The sequence below is a fragment of the Triticum aestivum genome, chromosome 2B (genome assembly GCF_018294505.1).
Source record: "Triticum aestivum cultivar Chinese Spring chromosome 2B, IWGSC CS RefSeq v2.1, whole genome shotgun sequence".
NCBI classification, from domain to species: Eukaryota; Viridiplantae; Streptophyta; class Magnoliopsida; order Poales; family Poaceae; genus Triticum; species Triticum aestivum.
The window spans coordinates 740,976,007-740,990,537 of NC_057798.1; the positions used below are offsets into that span (position 1 = coordinate 740,976,007).

Below are 14,531 nucleotides of genomic sequence, written 5' to 3' on the forward strand. Positions count from 1 at the left end.
ATAATTCTTCACTTACTGAGCAGTGGTGGGCATGACCTTTGGGCACATTCACAAGACCGGTGGTTGGTGACCCTAGATCCTATTTGACTTTGGACTTCCGGTGCCTCATGTGGCCTAGCAAACAGCAGATCTAGAACGGCACAGGCATACAAGACTACCACCACGCCCATGTTCACAAAGTAAAGCAGAGAGAGAATTGACAGCGACCTCCTTATTAATCAATAGCATCATGCTGAAACATAAGATGGATTAACCAAAACACCAAACCAAACTCGAGCACCACCACAAGAATCCCCAGGAACAAACTTATTGCACCGACGACGACCCATCTGACATCTAGACCCCTGATCAACCAACCAGCTAGCTACATCAAAATTTCAAATCCAAACATACATATTGCGCCTAGAGCTTGAGGAAGACAAACTCCTCGATCGCGGGGATCTCCCCGATCTTGGTCAGCGTGGCCTTGCTGGGCTCCTCATCAACACCGATCGCCATGATAGCCGTCTTGCGGGGAGCGATCCTCCCGACGCTCATGAAGCTGACGTTGACGTTCTCCTCGCCCAGGACGCTTCCGACCGACCCGATCATGCCGGGCTGGTCCACCTGCCTGCACAGGATCAGGCTGCCCTCCATGCTCACATCCACCTCGAACGCTCCGACCTTGGTAAGGTGAGGGATGCCGTCCTTCACCCGCCCCTCCACCGTGACCAATCCAGAGTCAGATATCGCACTCGGGAATTTGGAATCCACATTGGCTATCTGAACCTGAATGTACTCGAGAGGTGTCTCGGGTGAGGGTGAGCCATCCATCACGATTTTCTCCTCGCTGACACGGATGCCCCTCTGCTTCGCGGTGAAGTCAGCGTTGACCAGATTGACGAAAACGTCGGAGATTGGCTCGATCACACCCTTGGTGATCATCGCACGGAGAAGTCTCGTGTCAAGATCATCGGGAGCCCTTGCAGATGCATAGGTCACCTTCACAGACTTGATACCGCCACCACCAGCAACTAGCTGGACAGCTAGGCGCCCAAGCTTTTCAGCGAGCATGACATAAGGTGCAAGCTCTGACAGCACCTGTATGAAACACAACGATATAAAGACAGATTCCAGATGTCACAGAAGGAATAAGTTTGGAGTCAACAGAGAACAAGAGGCAATACCTCAGCAGGAACCATTGGTGCATTGACCGCAGAAGCTGCAAGCTCCCCTTTCAGAGCTCCAGTGACAGCTTCAGCTATTTCAATAGCCACTCCTTCCTAAGGAATTTGAGATGTTTTCAGCATTTTGGCAGTTTAGATAATAGAACCTGAATGCAGGTCATCACAACATCTCTGCGCTAATTCACCATACCTGTGCTTCTACTGTGCTGGCACCAAGATGTGGTGTCACAGTAACATTCTCATGCAGCACTAACTTGCTGTCTGCTGCTGGAGGCTCTTTAGTGAACACATCAAGAGCAGCCTAACATACAGATGTAAATATATAAGCGCGACTGGGTAAAACAACTGCACAGAATTCAGTAAAGCTTGAAGTACCAAAGGGAAGCACATCAAGAGCAGCCTAACATACAGATGTAAATATATAAGCGCGACTGGGTAAAACAACTGCACAGAATTCAGTAAAGCTTGAAGTACCAAAGGGAAGAGAACTGGACAGACCTGTGCAACAATTCCTGCATCAAGAGCCCTGACTAGAGCATCTTCATCAATCACACCACCACGGGCAACATTTATAATCCGAACGCCCTTCTTCATCTTCGCGAAGGCTTCATCGTTGAGCATCTTGTTTGTTGAAGGAGTAAGGGGCATATGCAACGAGATAAAGTCAGCAGTTGTCATGGCCTCTTCCATGCTTACTAGGTCAACTCCAATAGCGCGAGCACGATCAGCAGAGGCATATGGATCGTGTGCAATCACGTGCATTCCTAGACCCTTGGCACGGCGTGCGACCTCTGACCCGACCTTTCCAAATCCAAGGATAGCAAGAGTTTTGCCAACAAGAGACACACCAACATACTTGGTTCGCGCCCATTTACCTATACAAGAGTGAAGTCAGCAAACGAGGTTGCTAGATAAACATCAGCGAGCAATTTCATACGAGATACCAACTTGAGCTAAGCATTAGTAAAAGCGGCGACAAGATCACTATGACTGCTACAACACTGTGCGTAGTGTTGCTGCTTCTATTTGTGAATCATTGGTCATATATTGTTTACAAGAGAGGCTGCATCTAGCCTGAGGTATCGTTTCAGATCAAGCACCGAATCGAAGGGATAAACGATGATGATTGTTTTCTCCGGAAAGTATCCTCCCAAGATTCGGCATCCCAGGAAATAGTTAACATCATAAGTAACAATATGTGTACGGGACAAGACATGACCGCACGTCTGCACGATACAGAGGTGGTAGGTGCTTTTCCTCAACGCGATAGAACAGAGAAAGTCTCGCAGAATTCAGATCGCGGAGTAAAAAACTCACCAGCCTTGAGCGAGGCGTCGGCCTGGGCGACGTTCCGGGCCATGGCGCAGAGCAGCGCGATGCCGTGCTCGGCGGCGGCGACGGTGTTGGCGGTGGGCGCGTTGACGACGAGGCAGCCGTGCTCGGTGGCGGCGGCGAGATCGACGTTGTCGATCCCGACCCCCGCGCGGCCGACGACGCGGAGCCGGCCCCCCGAGGCCTCGAAGACGTCGCGGCCGACCTTGGTCCCCGAGCGCACGATGAGCGCGTCGCAGAGCGAGATCTTGGCGCGGAGCTCCTCGGGGGAGAGGCCGTAGGAGCAGTCGACGTTGGCGAACTCCCGGAGCAGCGCGAGCCCCGCGGCGCCGAGCTTCTCGGCCACGAGCACCGTGGGCTTGCCCTCGACGGCCACCGCGGCCGTCGCGGGCGGGGACGCGGTCGACGCGGCGGGGGCGGCGGGCGCGGAGACGCAGATGCGGCCGCGGTTGGCGCGGCCGCGGGCGCGGGCCGGGAGGCGGAGCGCGGAGGACGGGGCGAGGGCCGCGCGGCGGGCCGGGGCCGGGAGGAGGGCGCGGTGGTGGGTGGCGGCGGCGGTGGTCGGGGACGGCGCCGCCATGGTGGGGTTTGGGGTTTTGGGGGTGGGGTGGGGTGGGCTCTGGGCTCTGTGGGGAGCTGTCGTGACGCTGGTGATTCGGTGGGTGGGTGTGCGGCGCTTTTGATTTATAGCGGGGGTGGGAGTGAGTGCGGCCACCTACCAAGATTTGCTTCAAGAGGCGAAGTGGCAAACCGCATCCTGGGTGAGGCTCCGGGTCCGAACCGCAGTTGCCGATGAAACTTGTTTCTATTTATTTTTTGGAAAAAACATGTGATCAAATTCTTTCACGTTTTGATAGATACTCCCCCCAACGACAAGTATTTTGGTACAGAGGGAATATATGGCAGGTGACTGTATATCTAAAAAATTGTAGTCATTTTTTTTGCTTATTCGTCGTTATTCATGCTATATCAAGTTTGGGGGTGCTGCAGTGTCGAGCGAAGATAAATCCTGACTGAGCCGGAGGCAGCAACTATGGCGGCAAGCTTAGGCTGAGTCGGATGCGCCGATGGCAAGCAACGAAGATGACGATCAACATGACGGGGGCGGTGGCTGCTGAAGGGAGATGGACTGATGGTTTAAAATCCAACAGCCTCGGATGTGACTTGGAAGATTTGCAGGCTCTTGTGTCGAAGATGATCTTATATTATTATTTTCGTATGTGAATACATTTCACAATATTAGGGGCTTATTTTGACATTTCCTTTTGGACCTAAGCATTCCTTTGGCAAGACCTTTTTCAGGCTTGGCTCTAAGAAACCTGGCCCTAAATTTTCAATGCTGGACCAATTCGACCCAAAAAATGCAAGCAATGATATTTTCCTATTTAAACTTATAAATTTAATTATTTCCAAAATATGTAGATATATTATTATTACATATCAAGTTTTTTTTAGTTTTTTAGAATTATGTTTCTTTTCATTAAACACCTATACTTTAGTTTTTTGAACAAAAAACTAGAGTCGGAGGGGCTTCGGTCTTGGGCTATCGCGGCTTGCTGCCAATTCCCAGATCTACTGCTCCTTCCTATTGCTCTCCCCTCTGGTCTGCAATTTTTGCGAGTTTGAGATGTGAAGGACTTTGTAATGTTCACACATGATAAGTGTTTTTTAAGGATATGATAAGTGTTTGTGAGGGAGTCCTGGATTAAGGGGTCCTCGGACAGCCGAACTATATACGCGCGCCGGACTATTGGGCTATGAAGATACAAGATAGAAGACTTCTTCCCGTGTCCGGATGGGACTCTCCTTTGCGTGGATGTCAAGCTTGGCGATTCGGATATGTAGATTCCTTTCTCTATAACCGACTTTGTGTAACCCTAGCCCCCTCCGGTGTCTATATAAACCGGAGGGTTTAGTCCGTAGGACGAAGATACAACAATCATAATCATAGGCTAGCTTCTAGGGTTTAGCCATTACGATCTCGTGGTAGATCAACTCTTGTAATACTCATATTCATCAAGATCAATCAAGCAGAAGTAGGGTATTACCTCCATAGAGAGGGCCCGAACCTGGGTAAACATTGTGTCCCCGCCTCCTGTTACCATTAGCCTTAGACGCGCTGTTCGGGACCCCTACCCGAGATCCGGCGGTTTTGACATCGACATTGGTGCTTTCATTGAGAGTTCCACTACGTCGTCACCAGAAGGCTTGATGGCTCCATCAATCATCTACAACAACGCAGTCTAGGAGGAGATCTTCCTTCCCGGACAGACCTTCGTATTCGGCGGCTTCAGACTGCGGGCCAACTCGCTTGGCCATCTGGAGCAGATCGACAGCTACACCCCTGGCCATCAGGTCAGATTTGGAAGCCTAAATTTTGTAGCAGATATCCGTGGAGACTTGATCTTCGACGGATTCGAGCGCATGACGGCTATCCCCTGCCACCACGATGAACAAGACCTAAATCTGTCATCTGGCCACGCTCAGTAGATAGCGCATGTAACCGCTCTGGCCCTAGATCCGGAGCAGACCGCGTCATCCGAAGACGGGAAGCTTAACCCCGCCACGGAAGCCGCAGACTCAGCGGTGCTCGAGCCGCACACAGACCCAACATCAAGCTGGGCTTGTGTCACTGCAACCTCGGACTCGTCTCCGGCCATAGGTTCCGGACCGCAGGCATCCGCCTCCATTAAACCTAATTGGGCGCCGATCTTGGAGTTCAGCTCCGCAGACATCTTCCAGCACTCACCTCTAGGTGATGTGCTAAACTCATTGAAATCCCTCTCCTTGTCAGGAGACTCTCGGCCGAACTATGTCCGGCTCGAGTGGGAAGCGGACGACGAAGAATTTCGTTACCCACCCACCACCCAGTTGATAGCCATTGTCAACAACTTAACCAACATGCTTGATTTCGACTCCGAAGACATCGACAGTATGGACGACGATGCCGGAGAGGAACAGGAACCACCGCCTACGGGGCGTTGGACAGCCACCTCCTCATACGACATATACATGGTGGATACGCCCAAAGAAAACAATGGTGACAATGAAAATCTAGACGAGGATAAACCTCCTGAGATACAGCCAAAGCACCGACGTAAGCGGCGCTGCTCTAAGCCACGCCGTAGTAAAAACAGCAACACCATCACAGGAGAAAACAACCTTCCGGACGATGCCAAAGATAATGAAGACCCCGTCGAGCCAACCTCCAAACAGGACGAACGGGGAAATGGGCAAGCTAGCCCTGTTGAACAGGCCACGAACAAAGACGCGGAGGACAATAATTACCTTCCGCCCTCCGAGGACGAGGTGAGCCTTGGCGACGGAGACTTTATCGTGCCTGAGGAGCCCGCCGAGCAGGAGCACTTTAAGCGCCGGCTAATAGCCACTTCAAGGAGCCTGAAACAGAAGCAGCAGCAGCTTCAAGCTGATCAAGATCTGCTCAATGAAAAATGGACTGATGTCCTGGCAGCCGAGGAATATGGCCTCAACCGCCCAACCAAAAGCTACCTAAACGCAAACTGTTACCACAGTTTGATGACGAGGCAACGGAGCCCGCCTACCAAGGCGTAATGCGGTTGACCGACCACCACGTGGCCGAGACAAAGCGGCACCTCGAGCCGAACACCAGCCCGCACTACCTCGCCGTAAAAATGGAAATACAACAGCTCGGGAATACACACATGACCTGCAACGCGACCTGGAAAATAGAGCAGGTCAGACAAGATCAATCTATGGATCACGGGGCGTGCCCCGATGCGCGATGTTGGCTATCCGGCTGAACGCGACAAACATAACCATGTCCTGGCCAAAAACCGCAGACGAACTCCATCCGAGCTACGTCACAACTTGGCCTGATATAGAGGCGCCGCACAACCCCTTTGCTTCAGTGATGAAGTAATGGGACATGAATTTTCAGAAGGGTTTAAACACGTGAACATCGAATCATATGATGGCTCAACAGACCCCGCGGTATGGATTGAGGATTTTCTTCTCCATATTCACATGGCCCGCAGTGATGATCTTCACGCCATCAAATACCTCCCACTCAAACTCAAGGGACCAGCCAGGTACTGGTTGAACAGCCTGCCCGAAAACTCCATCGGTAGCTGGGAGGATTTGGAGGATGCCTTCCTCGACAACTTTCAAGGCACATATGTCCGACCTCCGGATGTCGATGACTTAAGTCACATAATTCAGCAGCCCGAAGAGTCAGCTAGGAAATTCTGAACTAGGTTGTTAACTAAAAAGAACCAGATCGTCGACTATCCGGATGCTGAAGCCTTAGTGGCCTTTAAACATAGCATCCGTGATGAGTGGCTCGCCCGACACCTCGGCCTAGAAAGGCCGAAGTCCATGGCAGCCCTTACGGCACTCATGACCCGCTTTTGTGCGGGTGAATATAGTTGGGTAGACCGTAGCAATAACAACACAGGCGAACCTGACACTTCTGAAGCCAGAAACAACAACGGCAAGCCCCGACGGAACAGACACAAGCGTCGAAATAATGGCGACAATGCCGAAGACACGGTTGTTAACACCGGATTCAGTGGCTCAAAGTCCGGTCAGCGCAAGAAGCCATTTAAGAGAAACAATCCGGGCCCGTCCAGTTTGGACCGCATACTCAATCGTTCATGTCAAATCCACGGCACTCCTGATAAACCAGCCAATCATACCAACAGAGAGTGTTGGATTTTTAAATAGGCCGGCAAGTTAAACGCCGAGAACAAGGAGAAGGGGTCGCAAAAGCGAGGACGATAACGAGGAACCCCGACCACCGAATACAGGGGAACAGAAGAAGTTTCCTCTCCAAGTAAAAATGGTGAATATGATATACGCTACCCATATCCCCAAGAGGGAGCGGAAGCGCGCACTCAGGGACGTCTACGTGATGGAGCCACTCTCCCTAAAGTACAACCCATCGTCGTCCTGTCCGATCACCTTCGATCACAGGGACCATCCGACCAGTATCCATCATGGCAATTCAGCCACACTGGTCCTTGACCCAATCATTGATGGATTCCACCTTACACGAGTCCTCATGGACGGCGGCAGTAGCTTGAACTTGCTCTATCAGGATACAGTGCGTAAAATGGTTATCGATCCCTCAAGGATCAAGCCCACAAAAACCACCTTTAAAGGTGTCATGCCAGGTGTAGAGGCCTGTTGTACGGGCTCAATCACGCTGGAAGTGGTCTTCGGATCCCCGGATAATTTCTGAAGCAAAGAATTGATCTTCGATATTGTCCCCTTCCGTAGTGGCTATCACGCACTACTCGGACGAACTACATTTGCTCGCTTCAATGCGGTGCCGCACTACGCTTACCTCAAGCTCAAGATGGCCGGACCACGCGGTGTTATAACAGTCAATGGAAACACGGAATGCTCCCTCCGTACCGAGGAGCACACCGCGGCCCTTGCAGCAGAAGTATAGAGCAACCTTTTCAGGCAGAACTTCAATTCAGCAGTAAAGCCCCCGGACACCGTCAAGAGAGTCCGAGCTACCCTGCAGCAGGACAGTCCGGCTTGTCCAGAGCTTGATTAGCAATTCGGCCTCCGTCCCAGTCCCGATCAAGCGGCGATACTTGTGTCGCGCGTACATAACTACGCACTTAAAATACCATGGGCATGGACGGAGGCATAGCTAAAATCGTGGTTCGTAATGCGGCTCAACCGCCCCTGGACCCGCATACCTTCACATTTCCTTTTTCTTTCAGTTTTTCTCTTTCCGAGGCTTTTTCTGATAACCTGATCATCGGACCTATCAAGGGATGGATACACCAAGAAGGCAAGAAGCTTTGACGTACGAGGGAACACCCAGGTGGTCTCTGCTAAACGATCGTGATACCCGTTTTAAAAACCCGCATGCAGCTCGCCCTTGGTCATGGCATGTCAAATAGCCTTATTTGCTTATCGCATTACTTGTACAAGTACGCCTCGATGTATTAATCAAATTACAATGGGAAATAATTTGCGGCTCAATATTTGCAGCTTCAGCTTATTACTTGATTTTTTTTCCTTTCCTTTATATATATTCTTATCAATTGCGCCCGTACACTCTGGTATGACCTAATTCACTAGGGGATTCATTACGCCCTATAATACGACCAAAAAGTCCGAACACTTTTATTGTAGTTTGGCACCCCGAATTATAGCATTATATGCATCGGCTCCGAATCATGTCTTGGGTCAATAATTGGGTTGCCCGACTCCTGTGCTCGCTACCCTACGTTCCCCTAATATCGGCTAGGGTAGTAAAGGGAGAACTACTGCAATTGTGTCCTGGTTCTTCCAGGTGAGCACCTCAGTAGAGAAAGTCGAAAACTGACTGTCATGATGCGGCGAGAGCTGGTCAGCTATTCGAGAGGTTTCTAATCTTTAGCGATTTTTTTCCGCATTATGGGATGAATCGGTCTTTATCTGATTAGGCGTGTATAGTGCCCCAAGTTCGGACTTCCGAACACCAGGGGCTACGCCCAAATTTTTCTCGTCAAACTCCTATGGCTAAGTGAGAATGATAAAGCCGAATAGTCTGATTGCCTGGTTCGTTGCGCTAAACACCTCCTTAAAGGACCAAAACCTTGGATAAAGAGTGTTTAGATTTATCCCGAACACCCCCGTACTACCTACGTGGGGGGCAGAAGCCGACGACTGGCCAATTCTCAGTTTTAATAAAAACGGCCGCACAGGAGGTGAATTTTAAACAACAAAACATTATATTACATAACGGATTTGTTTCATATTACAGAACAAGATAAACATGAATGTATTCATGGGAATATGATATCCTTAGCACATTGCTCCGCCACAAGGCGTGATCCCTCGAAGACACTATCATAGTACAGCTCGGGTGTGCGGTGCTCCTTGCTCGCTGGCGGTCCCTCGATCATCAGCTTCACGGCGTCCATCTTCGCCCAGTGCATCTTGGCGCGGGCGAAAGCCATCCGCGCGCCTTCAATACAGACCGACCGCTTGATGGCTTCAAGCCTAGGGCAGGCGCTGACAAGTCACTTCATGAGTCCGAAGTAGCTGCTGGGAATAGCTTCGGCAGGCCATAGCTGGATTATCAAATCCTTCATGGCTAGTGCGGCCGCCTTATGCAGCTCGACCAGCTGTTTCAGCTAATCACTAAAGAGCACTGGATGTTCTGGCGCAAGGTATTGTGACCAGAACAACTTCTCCGTAGAGCTCCCCTCTTCGGCTCGATAGAATTCCGCAGGATCTGATATGCTACGCGGCAGATCTGCAAACGCCCCTAGAGAACTCCAAATCCGGGTCAGGAGGAGGAACCTTTCCTTCACATATTTGCTCTGCATTATATAAAAGCCTTACTCGCCGTGATCTTCTTGGCCGCCTGGATTTCCTGGAGGGCGCACTGGGCTTCGGTTCGGGCATCTTGTGCGCTCTGGTGGGCCTTGGCAAGTTCGGACTCTTGCTCCTTAAAATCACGCTCCAAGGACTCGCATCTCTTGACTGCATCCTAGAGCTCTTGCTGGACCTCATTGACCCGGGCCTCATGATTTTCACGTGCGGCCCGCTCCTTGGCTGCCTTGTCCTCGGCCTCGGCCAGCACCTTCTTGAGGGCCGTTACTTCGGTTGCGGCTCCTAATAAATATAATGGCACTTCACTCAGAACAAATTATTCATTATATTTGAAATTAGATAAGGTTACTACATACCTTGGCTATCCTCCAACTGCTTCTTCACGAGGCCGAGCTCTTCCTCGACCCGTTCCAGACTCTGCTTCAGTCCGTAGACTTCTGCAGTGTGAAAGGTTGCAGCCAGCAGCCGCACCTGCTTATTCACATAGACATATTTTATTAGTCTCATGCGAAAATTATTTGATCCTCTGTTCGGTTTTTGTTTCCGAACACCGAACAGAGTATGAGGGGCTGCTGTCTATATTGTGACATTATACTTTCACAATTATATTGCTTACCTCAAAGCCTGTCAGAAGGCTAGTGCAGGCTTTGGTCAGTCCGCTTTTTGCGGACTGGATCCTCTCAATCACAGTGCCCATAAGGGTACGGTGTTCCTCTACAATGGAAGCGCCTCGCAGCGCTTCCAGCAAAGTATCTGGCTGGACAGAGGTCACTAGTGGAATAGGCACGCCCCCTTCCTTCGAGAAGGGCTGCTTGCCTAATTCCGGAGCCGTATGGGTCTCCGGAATAGTATTCGGTTGGGGGCCGAATTGGATATGGCTCCGATCGTCAGTCTCCATGGGGGCTCACTCTCCCATGTGTTCGGCAGCTGAGGCCTCACACTCCGGCGCCTCCCTGACGGCCTCCGGGTTCTCCCCCGGACCCGGGATCCTTCGGGACGACGCCTCGGCATCACCCGTGTCCTTGGGAGAGGAGGGAGAGGCAATGGTCCCGCTATCCATCGCGGCCTCCAGCAAGTCCTCCGAAGATAAGGACCACTCGAGATGGGACCGAACCGGATTGCATATGCATAATTTAGCGCATTAAAGCAATGAAGCAAAAAGGTCGGATACATGAATGTATTCGAACACTTACGATTTGGCCAGGGGCTTCTCCCTGGGCTCCCACTCCGAGCTGGTGTCAGCGGCTGCGGTGGAGCTATCCGGAAGGGAAGCTTTCCCATTCTTGGACGCTTCACCCTCCAATCGCGTGGAGGCCATCCTCTTCTTTCTCCCCCCTGCAGAGGGGAAGGGATTTCTTCTTCTTCCTCCTCTTCCTCGTCGTCTTCGGTGGAGGAGCGAGCTTCGGCGTCTTCGGATGTCACGTCCAAAGTACCCTTGCGGCGGAGACCATCTCTGGTCCCCTTGGCCTTCTTCTTAGACTTCTTCTCCGGTACCTCATAAGGCGCCGAAAACAACATCTTCGTCAGAAGCGGGGTTTCTGGGTCTTCGGGCTGCGGAGCCGGACACTTGATCCGCTCCGCCTTCTCTGTCCAAGTCTGAAAAAATCGATACGGACGCTCAGACACTTTCCTCGAATATGCAAGTGATACGTCTCCAATGTATCTAATTTTCCAAACACTTTTGCCCTTGTTTTGGACTCTAACTTGCATGATTTGAATGAAACTAACCCGGACTGACGATGTTTTCAGCAGAACGACCATGGTGTTGTTTATTGTGCAGAAAACAAAAGTTCTCGGAATGACATGAAAATCCACAGAGATAACTTTTGGAAAATATAAAAAATACTGGCAAAAGATGAAGGCCAGGGGGCCCACACCCTGTCCACAAGGGTGGGGGGCGCGCCAAGTGGCAGAGACAGTGGGACCAGCAGGGGCCCTGGCCCCCCCTAACAAAATTGATTTAAGCCTAATACACATATAAACAAGTGATTATGTACTATGAAAATGATGTATTTTAGTGGGCTGGCCCTTCCTGCCAAGGATAAGCAACACTTGCCCCCCCCCTTAATACTTTTTCCTGGCTCTGCCACTGGGCGCGCCACCTATCTCGTGGGCCCCCTGATGCTCCACCGACCTCAACTCCAACTCCATATATTCCATTTCACAGAGAAAAAAATCAGGAAGGAAGTTTCATCACGTCTTACGATACGAAGCCGCCGCCAAGCCCTAATCTCTCTCGGGAGGGCTGATCCAGAGTCCGTTCGGGGCTCCGGAGAGGGGGATTCGTCGCCATCGTCATCATCAACCATCCTCCATCACCAATTTCATGATGCTCACCGCTGTGCGTGAGTAATTCCATCGTAGGCTTGCTGGACGGTGATGGGTTGGATGAGATTTACCATGTAATCGAGTTAGTTTTGTTAAGGTTTGTTCCCTAGTATCCACTATGTTCTAAGATTGATGTTGCTATGACTTTGCTATGCTTAATGCTTGTCACTAGGGCCCGAGTGCCATGATTTCAGATCCGAATCTATTATGTTTTCATGAATATATGTGAGTTCTTGATCCTATATTGCAAGTCTATAGTCACCTATTATGTGTTATGATCCGACAACCCCGAAGTGACAATAATCGGGATACTTCTCAGTGATGACCGTAGTTTGAGGAGTTCATGTATTCACTATGTGTTAATGCTTTGGTCCGGTACTCTATTAAAAGGAGGCCTTAATATCCCTTAGTTTCCAGTAGGACCCCGCTGCAAACGGGAGGGTAGGACAAAAGATGCCATGCAAGTTCTTTTCCATAAGCATGTATGACTATATTCAGAATACATGCCTACATTACATTGATGAACTGGAGCTAGTTCTGTGTCACCCTATGTTCTAACTATTACATGAGGAATCGCATCCGATATAATTATCCATCACTGATCCAATGCCTACGAGCTTTTCACATATTGTGCTTTGCTTATTTACTTTTCCATTGCTACTGTTACAATCACGACAATACTACTATCTTTACTTTTGCCACTGTTACCATTACTATCATACTACTTTGCTACCAAATACTTTGCTGCAGATACTAAGTTATCCAGCTGTGGTTGAACTGACAACTCAACTGCTAATACTTGAGAATATTCTTTGGCTCCCCTTGTGTCGAATCAATAAATTTGGGTTGAATACTCTACCCTCGAAAGATGTTGCGATCCCCTATACTTTTGGGTTATCAAGACTAATTTCTGGCGCCATTGCCGGGGAGCATAGCTCTATTCTTTGAGTCACTTGGGATTTATATCTGCTCATCATTATGAAGAACTTGAAAGACGCAAGAACTAAGATTTTCCCCTCAACTACGAGGGGAGGTAAGGAACTGTCATCTAGCTCTACACTAGATTCTCCTTCTGTTATGAGTAAGCTTGTGACACCTAAACCTGCTACTACTATGAATTCTGATATGTCGCAAGTTATTGATGCTGCCACTTCTGCTATGCATGATACTTATGATGAAACTACTTCTATGCTTGATACTACTGTGCCATTAGGTGAATATCTTGATGAACAACTTGCTAGGGTTAGAGAGAATGAAATTATTGATGATAGTGATGGTGAAGGTTCTCCCCCTAATTATGAATTACCCGTTGTTCCCGAGGGTTACATTATGGAGGAAGAAGCTGCTAGAGCTATTTTTGCTTGCAATGATAGATATGATCTTAAGAAGTTATAGCCAAATGGAAGCAACAACCCCTTAATGCTAGAATGAAACCTGACCCTGGTTTTGCTACTTCACCTATCTGTGTTACTGATAAGGATTATGAATTCTCTGTTGATCCTGAGATAATTACTTTGCTTGAATCTGATCCTTTTTATGGCTATGAATCTGAAACTGTTGTGGCACATCTTACCAAGTTGAATGATATAGCCACCCTGTTTACTAATGATGAGAAGTCTTGCTATTATTATATCCTTAAGATATTTCCTTTCTCATTAAAGGCTGATGCTAAAACTTGGTTTAATTCTCTTGATCCTGGGTGTGTGCATAGTCCCCAGGATATGATTTATTACTTCTCTGCTAAATATTTCCCCGCTCATAAGAAACAAGCTGCCTTGCGGGAAATATATAATTTTGTGCAAATCAAAGAAGAGAGTCTCCCACAAGCTTGGGGATGGCTTCTCCGATTACTTAATGCTTTACCTGATCATCCTCTTAAGAAAAATTAAATACTTGATATCTTTTATAATGGACTAACCAATGCTTCCAAGGACTAGTTGGATAGTTGTGCTGGTTGTGTTTTCAGGGAAAGAACAGTCGACCAAGCTGAATTGTTATTGAATAATATGTTGACTAATGAAAATAATTGGACTCTTCCTGAGCCAATTCTTGAGGCAATTCCTAAACCAATTGAGCCAACTCCTGAGCCTATTCCTAAACCTACTCCGAAGAAGAAAGGTGTTCTATTTCTTAGTCCTGAAGATATGCAAGAGGCAAAGATATCAATGAAAGAAAAAGGTATTAAAGCTGAAGATGTTAAGAAATTACCTCCTACTGAAGAAATACATGGTCTTAATATACCGCCTGTTGAAGAAACACATTGTCTTGATAACCCGACACATGTAGTAAAGGTAAATTCTCTCTATAGATATGATAAGGTTGAAATTCCCTCTACTAAATTTCATAGCTAGTGCTTAGATGAGTTTGATGACTTTATGGCTA

General features: G+C 49.0%; 1 protein-coding gene across 1 annotated transcript; it reads right to left on the bottom strand.

Annotated features, from left to right (window-relative positions):
• Nucleotides 1-196: 196 nt before the first annotated feature.
• Nucleotides 197-3,093, bottom strand: LOC123047083 (D-3-phosphoglycerate dehydrogenase 1, chloroplastic). Its single transcript, XM_044470578.1, has 5 exons — nt 2,484-3,093; nt 1,665-2,041; nt 1,357-1,467; nt 1,167-1,262; nt 197-1,080 (listed from the first exon to the last, which is right to left on the bottom strand). Exons 1-5 carry the CDS (start codon nt 3,076-3,078, stop codon nt 403-405), a joined length of 1,857 nt encoding a protein of 618 aa, XP_044326513.1. The 5' UTR covers nt 3,079-3,093; the 3' UTR covers nt 197-402.
• Nucleotides 3,094-14,531: the final 11,438 nt, after the last annotated feature.